Source organism: Lonchura striata, chromosome 11, assembly GCF_046129695.1.
Source record: "Lonchura striata isolate bLonStr1 chromosome 11, bLonStr1.mat, whole genome shotgun sequence".
In the NCBI taxonomy this organism is placed as follows: domain Eukaryota; kingdom Metazoa; phylum Chordata; class Aves; order Passeriformes; family Estrildidae; genus Lonchura; species Lonchura striata.
Window position 1 is genome coordinate 4307140 of NC_134613.1, and position 20572 is coordinate 4327711.

At 39.8% G+C, this 20572-nt stretch overlaps 1 protein-coding gene across 1 annotated transcript; it reads left to right on the plus strand.

Moving 5' to 3' along the window:
• The first annotated feature begins 6516 nt into the window (after window positions 1–6516).
• Window positions 6517–20132, plus strand: IDH3A (isocitrate dehydrogenase (NAD(+)) 3 catalytic subunit alpha). The gene is made up of 11 exons (XM_021547361.2): window positions 6517–6649; window positions 8730–8792; window positions 10485–10568; window positions 11735–11849; window positions 12390–12577; window positions 12787–12920; window positions 13509–13611; window positions 13716–13780; window positions 15881–15965; window positions 16456–16608; window positions 18490–20132. Exons 1-11 carry the CDS (start codon window positions 6623–6625, stop codon window positions 18571–18573), a joined length of 1101 nt encoding a protein of 366 aa, XP_021403036.1. The 5' UTR covers window positions 6517–6622; the 3' UTR covers window positions 18574–20132.
• Window positions 20133–20572: the final 440 nt, after the last annotated feature.

The window sequence follows — 20572 nt, forward strand, 5'->3', positions numbered from 1 at the left end:
GTAGGAGAACAGCAGCAGAAAATGCAGCCAGCCCTGGCTGCCTCTCTTAATAAGTAGTCAGCTGCCTCCTTCTTGAGCACATTTCTACTCCATGCTTTGCTTCACTGTATTTTCAGAAACTTGTTCAAGATGCCCATTGTGCAGACAGCTTTCTGAAATCCATTTCAGTGAGATTTGCAGTGTGCTGAAACATGACTAAAATCGGGGAATCCTTTTTCTTTTTTTACCCTCTTTAAAAGCAGTTTATGCAATGTTAAGTAAATAACAAAGTACCAAGTTATCCCTGACATAAAATGCACACTTACTTACGATGAGGTAAGAAACTGCTTTCCAGGAGTGGATACAAGTATAACAATACCTATTCTGGAATTACACTAAGCATGTTTCTCTGACTTATCCTTAGGAAAATTGAATTTAGACAAGATTTTTTTTTTTTTTTTCCTTTCCACTTTATTGTCAGCAAAAGGCACTGGGGAAAGAAGGTGCTACACTTTTGTCAAGTTCGTCACAATCTTTATTTTGCTTCCTAGTTCAGACACTAAGGATGTGACCCTTCTCCCTCGATACAATGAGGGAATTAAATGAATATAGTCAACAACTCAGTCTTAGAATATTATTACAGCTGCTGGAAGGAACAGTATATACATGCAGGTTACAAAGGAAGTTTTCAATTATATTGGAAAAAAAAACCACTCCCCAAACCAAACAAAAACCCAAATAATAAACATACATAGATTACTCTCTTTCATCCCCTAATGCAAATCAAGATATCTTACCTGGTAGGCATCTAGCTGTTCATCAGTAAATATCGTTTGCTTATTACCCATCTTAAAGGAGGAATTCTTTCTCTCTGCAAATGCATCCCATTAGAAGTAGCTGGATTCCTCTGTATTGTAGGCATTTAGAGCACGTATACTCCGTGAGTGTGCTGAAAAAATCCCAGAGCCTGCATTGAACTGGTATGGATTGCACTTGCCCAGTGAGGAAGGACACAGTCTGGGAAATCTTTGCAAAGGCTTCACTGGAGTGTGCCAGGAAGGAAAGTGTTAAAATCACAGGCAGGTGTCGTGCAAAAACAGGGATAACAATCTGCCCCTTTTCAGACGCTTTTCTAAGAGGCATACGGAGCTTTTATAACCCAAACCCCGAGCAGCCGCTCCCAGCAGAACGCAGCTCACTCTTGCCTCGGGGTCTCACTCGGCGCTCTTCGCGGCACCTCCCGGTTTTGGAGCAGCTCTGCGTCAGCCAGTGGCGCTGGGCAGCGCAGCCGTATTGCCAGGCTCCCCAGCCAGCCTGGGAACAGCGGAGCGCACGGGCATCGCACACGAGAGCCCAGCCTGCTCTGCGACCTGCGCTGCCGGCCCGGGGAGCGCTGCGGGGCGCAGCCTCACCGTGTCCTCACGGCCCCGCTCCCGCACCAGGTGCTGCGGGAACGCCGCAGGAAATACGTGCCAAGCGAGGATGCGAGTTCACCCCCAACGGTACCAAACTGCCGGTTACACCAGTGAACACAAGGACTCCTTCGCACATTAACTAAATTTTAAAAAGTCAGCAAGATTAAAGTAGTTAAACAGACGCCATCCTGCCTCCTTAGGCTCAAGCAAGCACAGCTGGGAAGGAAAAACCTCTACCACAGCCTAAAGCAAAAGCAGAAAGTGCCAGTAAAGGGCTCACTGTGTGTTTTAGTGCACCACAACCCTACTGACCGGAAAGTGAAAAATAAAAGAGCATCTATGAGAAGCAGATAGACAAAATCATATTATCTAACATCTGCAGAAGGATAAGCTGTTACAACAACAGCAGGAAGAAGTCTGAGTGAGAAAGGATAGCAACGGGGAAGAAGGACCCATTATACGTTCACTTTCCATTCAGGCACATTGGAACAGAACAGGGTAAAACTTCCAACTTCCTTATTTGTAGTCTACCAATGGTCATCATTTCCTCCTCAGGATAGCAAGTTTAATAAAAACACTTTGAGAATTATTGTGTGCCTTTCCCTACAGCTTGTAGTGATCCTGGCCTGATAGTAGGCTTGGATAATAGGAGTTCACTTTACTTTGGCATGTAACAACAAACATTTAAAAGTAATAGGAAAAGCAAATATACTGTATACATAGTAAAAATATCCTATGAAGTGTGTTGGATATATAGTAAAAACATTCTACAAAGTGCTAAACCACAGACTGTTGTAAGAGATGGCTTATTCAAATTATAACATTTGGAAATGCAGGTTTGATTAGCTGCAAACCATCACTGCCCTGAGCTACAAAAATTACAAGGTATATCCCATACAGAAAATAAATGCCTTGGCATGCGAATGTTGGCAATAAAACTTATTAGCAACAAGCAAACATCAGAATTGTAACATCAAAGAAATGCATTCTAGCAATAGAGCATATTGCAGCACAGTTTCAGAATAGGAGGGAAGAAGCTACAGTAGTAAGGAAAATACAAACAGAATGATTTACCATGAAACCAAGACAACAGCAATATCTGTTCAAATATCATACAGTTGTACTGACTGTCACATGGCAAAACTGATCTGTGTTCCCAGCCACTAATGCTTTTTTTTTAACTTTTCCCTGGTATATAGTGGCATTGTTTTCCTATTATGTTCCAAAAAGTTCTCCACAGGTAAGACAGAACATTAAAAATAATTTTTTAAAATCTGCAAAATACAATATTTCATTTTTTTAAATCAAAAAATCAACAATATATAAGGGCCCCTTGAGACTAAGAACTTGCGCATTGTTTTCCTATTATGTTCCAAAAAGTTCTCCACAGGTAAGACAGAACATTAAAAATAATTTTTTAAAATCTGCAAAATACAATATTTCATTTTTTTAAATCAAAAAATCAACAATATATAAGGGCCCCTTGAGACTAAGAACTTGCGCTGTTCTGAAAGTTCATATCTGTCCTCAACTCTGAATGAGCTCCATCGTTGGCTTTAGTGGTTATACCTATAATTAAGTATACGTGCTGATCTGGTGCTACTGAAATAAATGAAAGAGATAACAGCTGCTCTCAATCAGACCAGGCCAATACTCAGGCAAGTGATTTGCATGAAATGCTATTCCATTCACAGCCACCTACCTCAAGCTGCCCATCTATGCAAAATCAGATTAAATATAAATGGCCAAATTACCTCTAATGTAATACAGAAGTTAATTGGCAGCAGGGGTGGATTTGGCTCCATATCTTTTAGTCTTATGATTCTGTATGCTTAACAGCACTTCTATAGTGAAAAGCTGACATCCCATCTCTTCATTTTTTACCTGCTTTTCTATCCCTGGCTGCTTCCCCTATACCCTAGATGACATACACATCAGAAAGTCTCTATCTTTTGAATCAAAATAACAGCAGTAAAATAGCAGCAGAGCTTAATGGAAAGCATTAACTAGGTAGGGTTTACTTGTGGTTACAATGTAGGCCAGAGGATTCAGATATAACTGCTAAGGTTTACACTATACCAGCTAGCTCTTCTCAAGCATATCACAGTGGTAACTACAACTCAATGCACAATTACCTTGCTGTGCTAATTGGGTAAAATTTAAAGATGGTATAATACACAAAGTATTTTTCACTCCTATTTGTTTGTACATGTCAAAGTTCAGATGCTCTTCCAGTCCACTCTTCTGGACTTCTATCTGTTTATCAAAGATTAGCTTATTTGCCAGTTGGGTGTTAAGTAAACTTACTGCCAGCATGCTGCTGCAACAAATCTATAGTTTTCAATGTGCACAGCAAGAACTGACCTTAAGTACTACCAGTACCACCACGTTTCACTGTATTTCAGTTTTTAAAAAACTGCCAAATCAAGAAGTTTTAAGCTATTAGATAACAAACATCTTGCAATAGGTTGCAGATACAGTTTTGCAAGGAGGACAGTATATCCAGAATCGTCTTGCCATTTCAGTGCCCATTGTACCAGAGACAATAGTTAAATAGCCTCTGTTCATCTGCTTTAGAAGTTTAAATCCCAGAGCAGGAAATACACTGTTACTCATGCACCCCAGTGTATTATTGGACAGCAAGATGGGTGTCAGCTGCAATGGCCTCAGCTGACCACAGTTGCAGGAGTTTATTGCCACAGCTCAGGCAGTGGGACAAACCAGGCTGGCATCTCCACACTGCCTTTGGTGCAGGTTTCTCTGCTGTGAAGTGCTGCAAGCCCTGGCTGTCACAGCAGGTGATTGATCTGATTTCTTAGGAGAGGCGAAGTTTAATGGCCTCCAACAGACAGGTCAGAGTATCTCAAGTTGCCTCTGTAAATTATGCAGTGAGAATGTGAAGGTGGTTTAAGTATAAACTCTAACCCCTCACCAAAGGAGACTCAAGCTACTCTGAACAGACCACTTTACCACAAGAGGATCCATACAGAGTTTTATCAATCACGTTCCATATCTGCTGCTTTCACATACTGGTTTGCTACAGCTTTTAATAGGGAAGAAAAGAACCTAAGAAATTTCATGCCCATTACACCAAGTATTCCAAGAATTTCCCTCTCACACAGAAGTTTCATTGCAGAATAACTGTTCTTAAAGAGTTACTTTGTTAGCAAAAACCAGCTTTGATTCAGAGGGGCTGCCTGTACATTTATTCTGGTGTTACCTTGCACAAATCCTTAGGGCCCACTGCTACTGCAGGTGAGAGTAACTGTGATCACTATTTGCAATGGGAGAAGTTCTATCCTCCACTGATGCTGTAAAAATCCCCCCTGAGTTTTTGGGATTTGTTTTATATACTGGAAAGCTATTCAGAATTCTGTTTGCATAAAATAAAGAAAAATAATAACATTCACCTTATACAGCTGCTGTGGAGCTAAAAAAAGAAGTTCCTTAAAGATGCTACTGAGCTACAAAACAATACAATTGCACAAACTATAAATAAAAAATTAATTGTAAATACACAGTTATGAAAACCTAAAATATGGGAAAACTTACAGTTTTTGCTACTGCAGCGGGTTAAAAAATTGCTTTTCCAACACGTGGTAGATGGCAGTATGCTCAGACCACACTAAATTTGTCTGGAAGTGATATCCTGTGAGAGAAGGCTTCATGGGCTTGAGCTCTGTTTGAGGAATGAATATACAGTATAAGAAACATGCAAGACTCACGTCTCTCAAACTAGGAAAAGCTGCTGACTTCACTGAGGACCAGGATCTTTCTAGGAAAGAAAGAAAGAAAATAGAAAGGAAAGCCTTGCGTGAAAATGTGTTGGTTTTATGATCTTATCTAGCTTAAAAATACACTATGCTAGAAAAGGAAGGTTTCTGAGTGCATTTTGTTAAGCCTGATTTATCCATAATAAATAGAAATTAGCTTTTTTTTTTTTTTTTTTTAAAGGTGTTTTATACAAGGCATTGTCTTGCCTCAGGGACAATATAGTAATAAAAGTAATGGTTGCCTTAGCAGGCTAAATGTAATATAACCAATTTTCCCATAGGGAGTGACAATACAGTGATCACTAGGGGAAAGGCAGAATCGTTGTCTTCTCACAGGTATTGTTTTCTTAAGCAAAATAACTACTCATGGGCTTATTATTTTTTCATGCAGCCCTTCTCAGAACAGATCCAAACCAGCCACTGTTAATGCCTTATTACTGCAGCATTATTATGGTAACACCCACAAGACATAGACAAATGGGTGTTGAAAATGTGTAGAATTCTCCACAATATCTCCCCTCCGTCCAATTTCCAATCCAAGTGCAACCTAACAATGCAAATACAGTCACAAACACAAGAAAGCAACAGGAATCTGTTCACTTTGTATATAGTTACCAATACTGAGCTAAGTAACTGGAAAGTCTGCTAGTAGTCTACTAACGCTAAAACTGGTACACAATTAGTCTGAGACAAACCTCAAATTTCTATGTTGCCAAGTGTAAGAAAGGTAGGAGAAGTTTATAAAAGGAGTTTATAAAAGCGGCCATTCCCAGAGGTAAGACGTCAAACTTCGACGCCTTACCTCTAGCTCGGTGCTTTACTCTGCAGAAGGCCCCGGCTCTCCCGCCGCCGCAGCGCCGGTGCCGAGCCCGCGCGCCCCGCGCGGCCCCGCGAGGCAGCGGCGCGGCCCGGCCGGCGCTGCCGGGGACGGGCACTGCGCCCTCAGGAGCCCTCACGCCCCGCCGCTCCTCCAGCTGACACAGCAGCAGCTTTTAAAATAACGAGACGGGTACCTCAGAAATGAGGGCAAAAAGAAGTCTTACACTGTCCCGATTTCAACAGCTTTGTTTTTAACACTTTAAAGTACATGGGCTTAGGAGGCTTTTTATCTTTTTCAGCAAAATTCTGGCGTCTTTCTTAACAACTACTTTTTCCCATAAACGACCAGCATCCTCCGGCGGCATCAGGCCCTCCGCCCTGCCGCCTCCCTCACCGGGAGCGGGAGCTCCCCGGCAGCACCTCCACCGCGCCGCGGAAGGAGGGCCGCGGAGGGAGGCTCGCACCGCCTCGGGCAGCGGCGGGCGCGGGCGGAGGGGCCGCGGGCGCTGCCGCAGCGGCAGTCCCGGGGCGGGGCTTCGCGGGGCGGGCGGGGCCGCCGCTCCCCACGCGCCGGTTCCGGTTTAGCGGCGGGCGCGGAGCTCTCGGGCTTTGGTAGCCGCGGTGCCCGGGCGTGTCATGGCCGCGACCGTGTGGATGCCCACGGTAGGCAGGGGGACGGGCCGGGCCGGACCTGCTCCGCGGCGCCCGGGACGCGCCCCGGAGCTCGGTGGAGCCTGAGGCGCGGCCGCCCGGCCGCAAGGTCGCGGTGCCGCCGGGCCCTGGCAGCGCTCCGAGGGGGAATGGCCGCGGGGCTCGGGCTGAGAGGCGGCCCCGCGGCGCTCGCGGGTCCTCTCCTTCCTCCTGCCCCTTCCCTGGGACGGCGGCGGGAAGGGGCCGTGGGGGCCGTTATTGAGCGGGCTGGGCCGGGCCCTGGAGGCGCCGCGCCGTCCCTCGGAGCGGCCTGCGGAGAGGTCGCGCCGTAGAGGTCACAGCAGCGGCGGGACCACCGCGGCTGCGGGCGGCGCCTGGTACGCGCGTGGCCGGCAGCACAGCCTGAAACGCCATTCCCGCAAAGAGCCTGCGGTACCGGGCACTGCAGAGCCGGCTGGGGACAGCTGCTACCGCGTTCAGGCTGGCGACTTGCTGGCCCCCACTCCTGTCCTCTGGCATTTACAGGTCTGAACCATTCTGAGACGCAGGCCTTACCCTGGGGCTGTCACAGAAATACTGGTTTTTGCCTTGAGTAAATGAAATTTATTTTGTACCTTTAAATAACAGCCTGCTTGAGGCAAAGTTATTGAGGCTGCCCCATTTAACCTATCTGCTAAAGTAGGGAAGAACTGTCAGGAGCTAGTCATGACACGTGACTTTAAGGTCAGAATGGATCAGTTTTCCTTGGGTGGATTCTTTGTTGGTGTTACCGGTGTTGAACTTCAGTATAATGTACTAGGCCCTTGATTTCTGACAAGACAGACTGTGCCCTTTCCAGGGCTACTCTGGAATGTGAATCCTGATTTTATATGCAGGAACTGTACTATGAGAACACTTACCCTGTACAATCAACTTCACATTTTCATTTGATTGCTCTGCCTTCTTCCTCAACCATAGGGCTTGCTTTGGGAAACACTGCTTGCCTGTCGCAGTGACACGTGGGGCTACAAGTAAAAATAAATCTAGCTTAGATTACTTCTCCCCCAGCATTCATTGCAATATGAGAATTATATTATTTCTAGTTGTTTCTAGTTGTTGGTGCCAACATAATTTGTTCCTTTTGCCACACACCATTCTGTCAGTAAAGAAATAACAAATGCAAGTGGGACAGGAGAGGAATACAAATTGTCAAAGTCATTTCTAGCCTGATAGCCTCAGACAGCCTGCATATGTGAGTATGGCAGAATTGAAGTAGTGTAAGCAGTTAGAAGTGTTCTGGCTCTTAAGTCACAGAGGTATCAATAGTCCTAGAAAAACAGTTAAGACTGGGAGGCCGTGATTTTTCTACAGAGTAGGGATTTTGTCCATGGTGCTCAGCTAAGCAAGAGCCTAAGCTTAGATACCATCCCAGTTTTGAAGCTTAATGCCAGTTCAGAATACTCAGAAAATGTAATTCTTTTGACTGTGATGTGTAGACTTGTTGCTATGGTGAATTTTGTCTTCAGTGTGCATTTCAGTTCCACTTTTAAAAAACTATCAGGCATGCAGAAGGCAACAGTACAACACCTATAGGTATAAAAGGTAGAAGAACAAAGTTCACCACAGTTTGAATGGAAGAAGTGACAATAATGTAAAGTAGTTTTGGAACATCACCTAAAATGTGTAAATATACTGTCCACCCAGCTGCTAGCAATGAAGTGTTTGATTTTTCACTTTGTTTTCCGCTTGTCTTTGTCCTTAGCATATGATGTATTTAGTTAGAGTTCCTGCAGCCTTGCTTCCAACATGATGTGTGTGAGGGCTCCAGTTGGGGTACAGGGGACCCCAGGCAGGGCAGGGGCATGGGGCAAAGCGTGTCTGTCCTGGGCTCACCTTGTGCTAAGAATACCCACAAGGCATTGCTGCTCAGAGTGTTCGACTGCAGCTTGGCAAAGCACTGGGTACTCTGGTTTCATTTGAATTTTTACACTAGTTTGAGATAGGAGATTTAAAGCAGCATGACTTTGAAAAGATGATTTGCTGCAATACTGTTAAACTTGTAAAATCCCGTTTGTGCAACAAAAGAACATCTTTTTGTTCTGGATTTTTGCAGGTTTCTCGATTGCTAGGTGCTTTCAAAAGCCAAAAAAAGGTGACCAGAAGTTTTGGTAATGCTGTGAGTATAATAGTCCCATTTTTTTCTTTTTAAGAAGTTTCTCAATAGGCAGGTTTGAAAATTTATAAGATCACTGTTGTTATTCTTATGTTCCCAAAAAATAAGGGCCAAACAAGTGAACATACATGCTCTTAATGACGTCCTGGATTTATATCAGTTAATAACTGTCATTGGCAATTGCATATCAATGTGAGACTATAAAAGACTCTAGCAAAAAATAGAAGTAGTGTGGAAAGTTTTCACAAAATACAGACATAAGCCAGTCTTCTGGAATTCATCTGAGAATGAGTAAAAAATATTGTGCAAAGTAGAAAGATTGTTGAGAAGCTTCTGATTTTCTTTCTTTTGCAGACTTCCCTCTAAGCACTAGATTTACTTTACTGCTGCTATTAGAACTCCTTGCATCTAAAATTCTGCCTTTTCAAGGTCCTCTTTAAACTATCTTAGACGTTGTGTGTTTCACTGTAGATATTTTACCTTCTTTTTTATGTATGTGTTTGAAGTGCCCATGGGCATTCTTTTTGGTGAAGGCAGGAGCAGGGCTCAGCACCCTTAAGCAGGACTTAATCTTAAAGAGGAACTGTGGCTTTTCATGATAAGTTTTGTAGAACAGCAGGTACAACAGTTAGAAAAGAAACTGAAGGGTCACTTATACAATATGAAAATCAGAAGGTGATGCCTCCCTGGTTCTATTGAAAACACAAGACTTTCAGGCTCAGGTGGAGCCCTGCAGTGCTGTCAGACAGCACTATACTACTCTCAAGGCATTTATTTCATAAGTGGCTCAGCAGTAGTGTTCTTTTATCTGAAGCTCTGTTTTTTTGTTGTACACGGTGGATTTCTTTGGCTCAAACGTTAGAAAATCAATCAGTCAATATTTATTGAAATTCTGGCATGTGATTGATTCTGTTGGAGTTTTTCAAATTATGTATGAGAGCTGCCTTTTTTGTAGGTAATAATAAGCCCATAAAAACTGTTGGATCTCTTTAAATAAAACAAAATGAGCTGAAGCACGTACCCTTAGAAGAGTGATCATAATTCATTTTCTTCTTCAAAGAAGAATACATTCTTCCCCTGCTATTTGTTGAGCCTGGGCTGTGTATTTTTTTTACTTGCTTGATGATGATAAAACAAACAAAAGTGAGAGCATTATGAGAGGTAAATAAGTTGGTATTGTTTAAAATGGGTGTGAAATTTTTAGGAGGTCACTTGAGAAGTTTAGCTTGGCATGACCTTTTTTTTTAAGGTGAATCTAGCTGTTCACACACGTAATTATTTCTAGCATGTGTCAGTATCGTGCAGCATGTTGACAATATTGTAGACATATGTGGAACAGAGCCATAACTAGGTAATACAACTTGCTGTCCAGAAGTCCAGAGGAATACATGCTACGTTTATTAATTTCAAGGAGTACTGAGCAGGAATCTGCCTTTCACATTTAGCCTCTGTTTTGAAGTAGGAAGAGGTAGTAGGTGAATTTTTAAACAATTCTCTCAAAACATTTGCACACTCCCTTGGAAAGCAAGCCAGTCCTCACTTCTGTCCAAGACTGCTGTTCTTCATAGTGAATATTTGGTAAAGGAAAATTTATTTTGTTTTCCAATAGTTACTTGGTTCCTACAACACATGAAGATGTTTTCTATGTAGAAAACAAACATTCATTTGTTGTACTACTGATATTTCTTTACCTAGGTCCAAACAGTAACTTTAATCCCAGGAGATGGCATAGGACCCGAGATTTCTGCTGCTGTCATGAAGATCTTTGATGCTGCCAAAGTAAGTCATATTTGTCTTGCTATAAGATTTGCAAATTGAACTACAGCAACAAATATTAATTAGGCATATTTTAAAAAGCTTAAAATCTCTTTTAAGAGATTAAATAATATTTAAGCTATTAAAACTTCTTTCCAGTAGAAAGAGTTTGAAGCTTCAGCTGATAAATGACAGGAATGTGATACCAAGGCACACATTGAAACTGTTAGCTGACAGAAGAGTAGAGACTTGAGAGCAAATGCTGTGTTTGATTTCTGGAAATATGAACTCAATGTCATGTGAAATCACCTTGTTGATGTAGTAATCCTGAGCAACTGACAGAGAATATTCTTTCATTTATTATGACTTCAAGTGCAGCTCAAAAGTGTGTGTGAAAGCACTGGCTCACTTTAGCAATCCAATTGCTGTGCTGCCAAACACATTAACTTCAGTGATATGAAAACTTACTGTATCCAAGAACTGTTCTCTTACCTATCTGAGAAACCACCAGACCTTGTCAAGTTTCCTTTAAAGGAAATACAGCTCTTCAGGCAAGATGCCTGTTAAATTGTTCCACATTAGTAACAACACCCAGGCATATTCCCTTTTTATTACAACTATCCAACGTGGATTTGAAAACATGATGTTTCTTTAATGATGTTGTATCTTTTAATTTGTGTATGATTCATTTGTGTATAGTCATTCCTAATGAAACGAATGGGTGGCAGCCTGTCTCCACTTAGAGTACTGTGGTGAATGCAAATTCGGAAAGCATTGTGAAGCATGTGCAGATTTTCAGTGAGATAACAGATACATATCTGTGTCATACACAATCTTCCAGTCAGTGGGGATGATGCATCCTCAGTGAATTCAGCTTTAAAATGTTGTCTATTGTATACAAGGAACTCAACAGCTCTAAAACCTTTAAAGAAATAGCACTTACGTATATAACATCTAGGGTGCCATTGTGATATTTATGGTGATTTGCTGCTCACAATATTTCACTTCCACTTACTTAATTACATTTTTCAAAAATGACTTTAGTTCAAACATCTCATGCTTACTTTCAGTCACCAGAGAAAATACTATTTAGAAAGGCCTGGACAAAATTCCTTACACACCTTCTTGTGAAAGTTAAAACTCGAAGCAAAGTCATGACACTAAAGTTAACATAGAGTATGTCTGTTTAGGCACCTATTCAGTGGGAAGAGAGGAATGTTACAGCTATCCAAGGACCAGGAGGGAAGTGGATGATACCCCCAGAAGCCAAAGAATCCATGGATAAAAACAAAATGGGATTAAAAGGTATTTTAGGGGTTAATACACAGATATTAAGTACTGTTATGTTTATCATGAGTTTGATGTAAAGCCAAAGTTCTTCCTCTGTAGCACAATAAAACATGGACAGCCTGTCAGGTAGTTGTCTGTAATCCTGGAACAGTCCTTGCAGGAAAGGTTCATGCAATTTCCAAGCTGTAAGTTTGAAAGTTATTGTAGTTGAAATTGGGTACATAACAACCTTTGGACTCTCTGCAGAAGGCATTTCTAAGATATACAATAGTATGCAATAATTACACTACTAATGGACAGTTTTAATGAATGTTTTAATGAATATGTTTTGTAAAATCTGTTCTGTAAAAATGTAAGGCTTGCAGTTTGGCCTTTACCCAACTAATGAATGTGCCTGAGCAGTAGCTGACAGAACAGAGAATTCCCCTGGCATTCCAGCATAAGGGTTAAACAGGAATTTGGAGATCCTTTGCAGGAGTCCCACTTTACCTAGAGTTTCAGCACACAGATCCATGGAGGGGTTTATTTTCTCATTCATCCTTTTTTTTCCTCTAGGGCCTCTAAAGACCCCAATTGCTGCAGGGCACCCTTCAATGAATCTGCTGCTGCGTAAAACCTTTGACCTTTACGCCAACGTGCGTCCGTGCGTGTCCATCGAGGGCTATAAAACGCCCTACACGGACGTGAACATCGTCACCATCCGCGAGAACACCGAGGGCGAGTACAGTGGCATCGAGCACGTGGTGGGTGCCTCAGCTGCTGCCTTCTGCTGCCTGTTTCAGCACTGCTAACTTTGCCCATCACTGGGGTTCAGTGAGATTTTTTTTTACATTTGGCACCCATAAGAAAGTTCCTCCATTGTGAAATGCATTCTGCCTCACTCAAAATTCTGCTGCTTGGTTCCAAATGGGAAGAATGAACTTGGACTGCTGATGCACTTCCTGTCTTTCAGATTGTTGATGGGGTTGTGCAAAGCATCAAGCTGATCACAGAGGAAGCCAGCAAGCGCATTGCAGAGTTTGCTTTTGAGTATGCCAGAAACAATCAGAGAAGCCACGTGACTGCTGTGCACAAGGCAAATATTATGTATGTTGACATTTCTTTCGAGAAAAACGAAAAGAAAATCCCCAAAAATATAATCATAAATAACTGCTTAAATCTTATTCAAATGTGAAACTTCTGCTGATGGCAGTGGGAGTCAGTGAAATGGGACAAATTCAAGTAAATGCCTCCTAAGAAAAATGGGCAATGCTGATATTGACAGGGCTGAGATAATTGTGTACCAGTGTTCTTATTAGCAAGTTTGTACTAATCATTCCTCTCAAAACTCTTATTTTAAAACTGAGAATGAAAGTATCTGGTGTCTTTTGCAGTTTCCACACCGCTTTATACTGATCTGAGACATAACACATATTATGTGTTATAAACCTAAAACATATTATGTATGACATCACCTTCACAAATTTGTTTAAACCTTCCATAAATGAATATTAGTAATTCTGAGAATTAATGTATGCTGTTTAAGCTACTGATACAGAAATATTTTAGGAGGGATAAATAGTCACAAAACAAGTTTCTGAATTCTAATTAAATCCTTGTTGCAGGCAATTTTCTTTATCTCCAGTAATGCTTCCTTACAATAACTGCAATATTCTCTTGATTGTCTAATTGCAGGAGAATGTCTGATGGGCTTTTCTTGAGAAAATGCAGGGAGGCAGCAGAAAACTGTAAAGATATTAAATTTAATGAAATGTATCTGGATACTGTATGTCTGAATGTGAGTATTTATGTTTTAGTTGTGGTTATTTTTTTTTTTTTCGTTTTAATTCTTAACCAGAATGAATTAACTTAACCTGAATGAATTCTCAACCTTCCTTCTAGATGGTTCAAGATCCATCTCAATTTGATGTGCTTGTTATGCCAAACTTGTACGGTGACATCCTCAGGTATGGAGATTTCAATTTAAAGTCCCAACATGTAAAATACTGACACTTTCCCAACAGCCATTGAGGGCACATGCAAGCCATATCATCTTATGCACTCAGACTTCTTAACAGACATTAACTGCTTCAATTATTAATATACTAATAGGAGAGGCTATATGATGGGAATGTACTTTCTATTTTAAAAAGTCTGGTTTTGTTTATGGAGGCTATGAATATTGTTCATATGGGACAGAGTGAAATGTCTCAAAATGTGTGAAGAACATAATGGCTTACATTGTAATAGAGAATGAATGCCTGGTTAGATATTAGAGAAAAACTTTATTATCCTCAGCACTAAAACAGATTGTGTAGTGTGACTGTGGGACTATGATGTACAAAGGGAGCTCATACTACATTTAAATCAGTCTCCATAGTCACTGAAGAACTAAATTTGTGGCCTCTTAATATTCTGCCAGCTCTTGGTTTATGTATTACTTTTCCTTACTGTGAAATTAAATTTTTTATTTGAATAACATTAGTACTAGAGGTTCTTTGTGTCTTGAAGGCAAAACCTATCAGCACACATTTTCCATTCTGTAAAATTATTAGGTAGAGTGTAAATTCCATTAAAGACCTGTAAAATGAAGTGTTTTAATCTGAACTATTAAGTGTATTATGTAATACAGTTTCTTCTCACAACTCTAAGGAGAGATTGAGAAAAGTGCTTGAACTGGAATTTTTATTTTCAAGTTTGACTATTCACATGTTAGAATCCATCTCCTGGTTTGGTACAAATACTAAATTTAACGGTAACTTACGTATAAGAAATGGTTCTTAAGCTTCTCTTAAAACATCACTCTCTCTGTGATAAGGCTGTGCACGCTATGAAAAATCAGATACTTACTAATGCCTCTTGTTTTAAGAATTGGTGAAGGTGTGCACAGGGCCCTCACAGCAGCTCTTACTGTGTGAGTATTAGCTAAAAGAGATCATATCAGAGGAGTCTCATCATCAGTACCATTTCAGAGAGTTAATTATCACCCATTTTAAAGTTCTCATAGAAATTCCATTAAAAATTTCATCATTCTAAAACTTTGCAATAAATTTGAGTCTGTTGTTGAAGAGGACACTGTTGCCACTGGGTGAGGTCTCACCTGCTGCTCTAAAAGTATGAACAAAATGCCAAGTAGCTTCCTTAGACTGAATCCATCTGAATAGGCAGAAGACAATCTCTTCTCTTTAAGCATTAAATATTTAGTGACAAATGCAGACTGTAGTCAGTTTTTCCCCAGACCTTTTGTAACTTAAAGTGGTTTATTTTAGCTTAAAATATTAAGCTAAAATAATGACTGCAAAGTCATCCAAATTTTTCTCCTTGTTAGTTCTAAGCTAAGGACTAACTTAGTTTAGTATGAGCCAAGTTTGTAGGCAGTAATTATGTGTGGATGTGAAAATAACGGAGTTTTAAGAGCTTTGTTAATCAGTGTGTTCAGCTTGTATGATGACAATATTGTCATTCCCCATGTTAATTTTGGTGGAAACCAATGCTTATATCTGATGATCTGCTAATGTCAGACTTGTGACCTGCAGGCTGTTGACTAAAAAGGGGAAAAGCTAGTCTGGTGTCACTTGGAAAATGTTCCTTAAGCTGCACACAGTACACTACAAAACAACCAGTAACTCACCTACCTGAGCAAAATTCCTCCACATTTTTTAGAAGGAATTTACATATGAAAAGTAGTTCTGGGCCCCTACAGAGGAAGTAAGATTTTTGTATAATTACAGGGAACTGTATATAACAATTAATTTTTGAGACTTCTACACATATGCTGTGCTGCTAGTACTTCTTGTTGTGCCTGTGTCTTTATGAGCTTTAGTATAGTATTTGGAATTTCCTTTTAATTTTCCTTTATTACAATATCTTCTGCTAAGTTCTAAGACTTTTCCAATGACTAACAGCATCTGTTCTTTTTCTATATTAATCTCAAACTGTACAGGTGTATAAATTAAATTATAGTTGCAGTTGATTGATGAACCAAAATATTTTAATACCTTGCAGAGAAGATACTGTATATGGAAAAACTCATGGATTGTTTAATTTGTTGGTTGGGGTTTTTTCAGTGACTTGTGTGCTGGACTCATTGGGGGTCTTGGAGTAACACCCAGTGGAAACATTGGTGCCAACGGCGTGGCCATATTTGAATCAGTAAGTCTTGTTACACACAAAGACAGATCAGTAATAACTTTGTCTCAACTTGAGAATCTAAACTTCTCCATGCCATACAATGTGGTTGACATTTAGCTAAAAAATATCTTCATAGAACTCTTTTATACTGTGAAGATACTCAAGCTTTACCCTGAGAGATTGGTTAAAGTAAATATGCCATGTAGGTTTTTTTGCACATCCTTTTTTTGACCAATACTTTTATTTTCCAACTTTTTTGTATGATAAATACACTCTATGAAGTAGAACTTGATGGGCTCAACTTAAAGGTATTAGATGACTTAGTTTTCCCTTTCTGATGTCTTTGAGTGGAATTGTTTTGGTCCTTAGTATCTCCTTTCCACTGACTGTATCACAGCAAAATTAGCCCTGTTTTAACATGAAGACCTGTGGCTCAGGTTGCTTGCACAATTCCCTAGGACATTTTAATCAGCCCTAATGACATAACAGATAGGCTTACTCTCATTTCTAGGTTCATGGAACAGCACCAGACATTGCAGGAAAAGACATGGCAAATCCAACTGCCCTCCTTCTGAGTGCTGTGATGATGCTGCGCCACATGGGAATGCACAAATATGCGACAAAGATTGAGTCAGCTTGCTTCGATACAATTAAAGATGGAAAGGTAACATGAGGGTGTGCAAATAAATGCACTGAATTAAAATCATATCATATCAAAGCAAGAATTAATGTGGAAGATTCATACCAGAGTGGGGGGTGGCCTGCTGAGCTGGCCTGTTGCATGAGCAGTGCCACTGTCCTTCTCTGACAGTAATTATATTATCTTTGGTGACATTAAATATGCCTTGCAGTAATAAGGGGAGAGACTGTAGCATTCCTTTTGTCTCAGCAATGCTCATCTTACATATCCACAGCTTTATGAACTGCAGAATAGGAAACTGGATGGCTGTTTTTCAAGAAGTGGATCAGAGTTTTAAGTAACTCTTAGCATTTCATTTATGAAATTTATGAAACCTACAAAGGACATACAATGAAATATTGAAAAAAGTGAAGGACACTCATTTGCCTTTCACAGGCTTCATCATCCACTTTGTTTATAGCATTTCAGTTCTGACTGTAAAACTTCTGTTTCTGTTTTTTCAGCTTAATTATTTTTCATTTTTCATTCTTACTGCTTTCACTCGTTTTTGACTACAAAAGAACAATTTTTATCCAGTATTATCTTTTTTCTCTGAAGATTGCATATGTTTCTCTTTGGAAGAGAGTGTCTTCAGATTAATGACTCAAATGGGATATTGGGAGCAAGAGGGGGCTTGTGCTCTGCAACCTGACAAATTTGTGGTCTTACCATTATTGGTTCACTCTTCCACATTGATGTCCATCTCTTGAAAACATAGTTGGAAAGATTTTGAAGATTGCTCTTAAAGAGGATTAGCTAGTCATGCTGGTTCATTTATTTTAGGCAGCACCATGAGAAGCTGCTATGTAATTAAAAGTAACAAGAATGCTGAAACCAAAAGTTGTCATCATTTTGTGAGTTTGCAGCTATCTTGCTGTATGTAGGAGCCAGTTAAAAAAAATTCTAAACTTACAACTGAATAAAGAGGTGCTCCCGCAAAGTTCCCATTTATTGCTCTGGAAATTATATCCTCCATCTGCAGATCACTGATTCCATGGAAGATAACAGTGCAAGTTTTTTGACATGGCTACTTACAATGTTACGATTATATACTTACAATGGAGAGTCTTTTTAATTCAAAAGCCCAGGCAATTTAAATTACAAGATCCTAAAATAGCAACCATGATTGCTTGTTTTGCTTCTTCTTCCTCTTTTTTCCTCAACAGTTAATTAAGATCTGTGTGTATGGAAGGGAAACTTAAAAATTTTAATTACCTCTAGCTAGGTTGGACAAGCAATGGTTGGGCAAAAAAGTTGCCCACTTTTTTATTTTTATTTTACTAGCTTCATGATGCCAGACAGGAGTTGTACTTGATGAAAGAGATTTTGAGCTCTACATTTCCTCTGTCTTAAATAAATGAAGCAAATTTTGAGAATTGTTAACATGCAGCATTAAGAGTTACATGTGGTTGTTCTGCATGGGTTTTGTTAAAAAAAAAGACCCAGTATTTCTGAATTACTCTCAATTAGTTGTCCTTGTGCTAAGCCTTCATATATGAATTTTACTTCCAAAGGACAAACTTCTTACTGAAGATGTAAATACTTAATCATTAATTACACCATTAAAGCACTTTGTAGAGCTTTGACCACACACACTTTATTCCTGTAGTTAGGATAAAATCATGTTAAATTCACCTTCAAATCTGATAACATTATAAGTATTTCATGTATACTCAGGCTTTCTCTCCCTGCACAGTCCTTATTGATGAAGTCTCTATGGGATGCAGAACTCAAACTTGATGTATTCCTGCTCGTCTTATTTACCATCTGTAGACAACATATCATGAGAACATTCAGAATTGTTCAGAGAGAAGACTGGCCCTGTAATACATTTCAGTAACATTATTTTTTCGTTCTTTCTTTCAGATCTTGACAAAAGATTTGGGAGGCAATGCCAAGTGTTCGGAATTCACAGAGGAGATCTGCCGCCGAGTACGGGACAAAGACTAAACCTCCTTCTCCTCCTGCTGAGGACTCTGGAAGGACATGTCACAGAGTACAATATATGTAACCTGATATCCACATGCATAGAGTTTGCTTATGTCTTGAGAGCAAACTTTTTAGCTGAGGCCTCTCCATTAATAAATCTAGTCCAAATGGCTACAAATGATGCTTGTGCCTGCTTTCAGTGGACTTTTTCAAGTGCTTTGTTTTATTTATTTTTTTCTACCTGGTGAACATTTTTATGTAAGTGAATTCCTTTACTGACACTGTAACTGTCTAATAATTTTTCATTTCAATTAGAGGGTTTTACTTTCCACATAGAAAAATTAAAACCAGTACAAACAAACCAGTAACAGATTAGTGAAATATAAGTGCACCTTAATGTTTAAACCTACTTTATTGATCTTATTGAAATTAAAAAGATAGGTTTTCAGCCTAGGAGTAGCACAAGATGATCTTCATGCACAGAAACGGGTATAAAGTATCTTAAAATAGTAATTTTGTGTTGGAAGCAACAAGAAATCCACCTTAATACTCTGGTGATTCATGAAATATAGCCCTGTCCACAAAAGGCATGAATTAAGATATACAAACTTCTAGAGATTTAATCTATTTCTGTATTTTAAAAAACCTACAGCCATTAACAAGGGCTGAAAATTAGTGCTGAAGTAAAGTTATTTTTCAAATCTACATACCAAAATAATTCTTACAAGTTTTCCTCTCTGAAGCACACTTTACAATAGAGTTCTAATGAGGGCAAATGATACAAAATTACTTCCACCATATATTGTGAGGGGAAAATATTAACTGCAGATTTACACTAAATATTTCTTTACTTTGGCTAGAATGCTTTTTGTGTTGTTTCTGCACAGTCTGTTCAGAGTGTCTTGCTGTATTGACTAGTAATTTCATTCTAGAAACTGAATGTAAGAGACAAGTCCTAAATGGATTAAGGCAGATCAGTGGTTTGGCTCTGGTGCCTATATTCCAGAAATACATTTCATCCCTATTCAAGGGGATCTGAATCTATTTTTAACTTGCTTACTAAGCTTAATGGGTGCAAAAGCGACTTGTTGCCCTCCCTTCCCCTCCCCATCAGATGCTGATTGTCACTCCAGTCGTTCTGATCTGTAACTATCAAGGTATTGCTTCCATTCCTGCACCTGACAAGAAAATACATATTTTCAAACTCGTTAGTATAGCACAGGATTATCCCTCCTGCCAGAAACAGGCTTCTTACAGCTTTGTTCTATTCATAGACAGAAACTAAGTGGAGTAATACCTATTACAACTGTTTAGAGCTGGTTGTGTCAGCAGTAAAACAACTTCGGAGTAACAACTTCTCATGTCACTCTCTAAAGTAAGCATCCCAGCTTTTTTATACAGTCTTACAACATGCTGGAGGAGATTTATTCCTCCCACATTCTGCTTTTTGTGAATAGTGCAACCTTCCTTTCTGTGTTTTCCTAGCTGCTGCTTCTTTGTTTCCTTAAGGTTAATATTGTTAAAGAAATTCTGAATTACCATTGCGCACAAAATGGGGAAGAATAAACTTTTCAAAGTCCTATCGCTCGTTTTGTTTTTATAATCCTAGGCTGCTGCTTTGTCTTATATACTGAGCTGATTGTTGGTACTTGCAACAAATCTTAGCTCTGTAAGATGTGTGAGATTGGTAATGGAACTTTTATAGAAACCTTATCCTGTCCTGTATCATTTCTTTGTCTCAATAACAGGCTGTGGCCTGCCTTGCCTGTGTGAGCTACTAGAGCTGTCTGCCAGAGATCACTTACACCACACCCTTTACACAACTTTGTGCCAAGCATTTCCTTCTCATAATATGATTTATTTTGCATATGGGTAAGAAGAAACACAGTCCACATTTGTCAGAATTAGTGCAATGTGAAACATGCAGATACACTGCTCAAAGAAAAGCACTGTAAATCATTTTAAAGAAGTTTCTGTAATAGCATTTTCATGTGAGAGCTCCTGTAGTTATTCCTTTGTT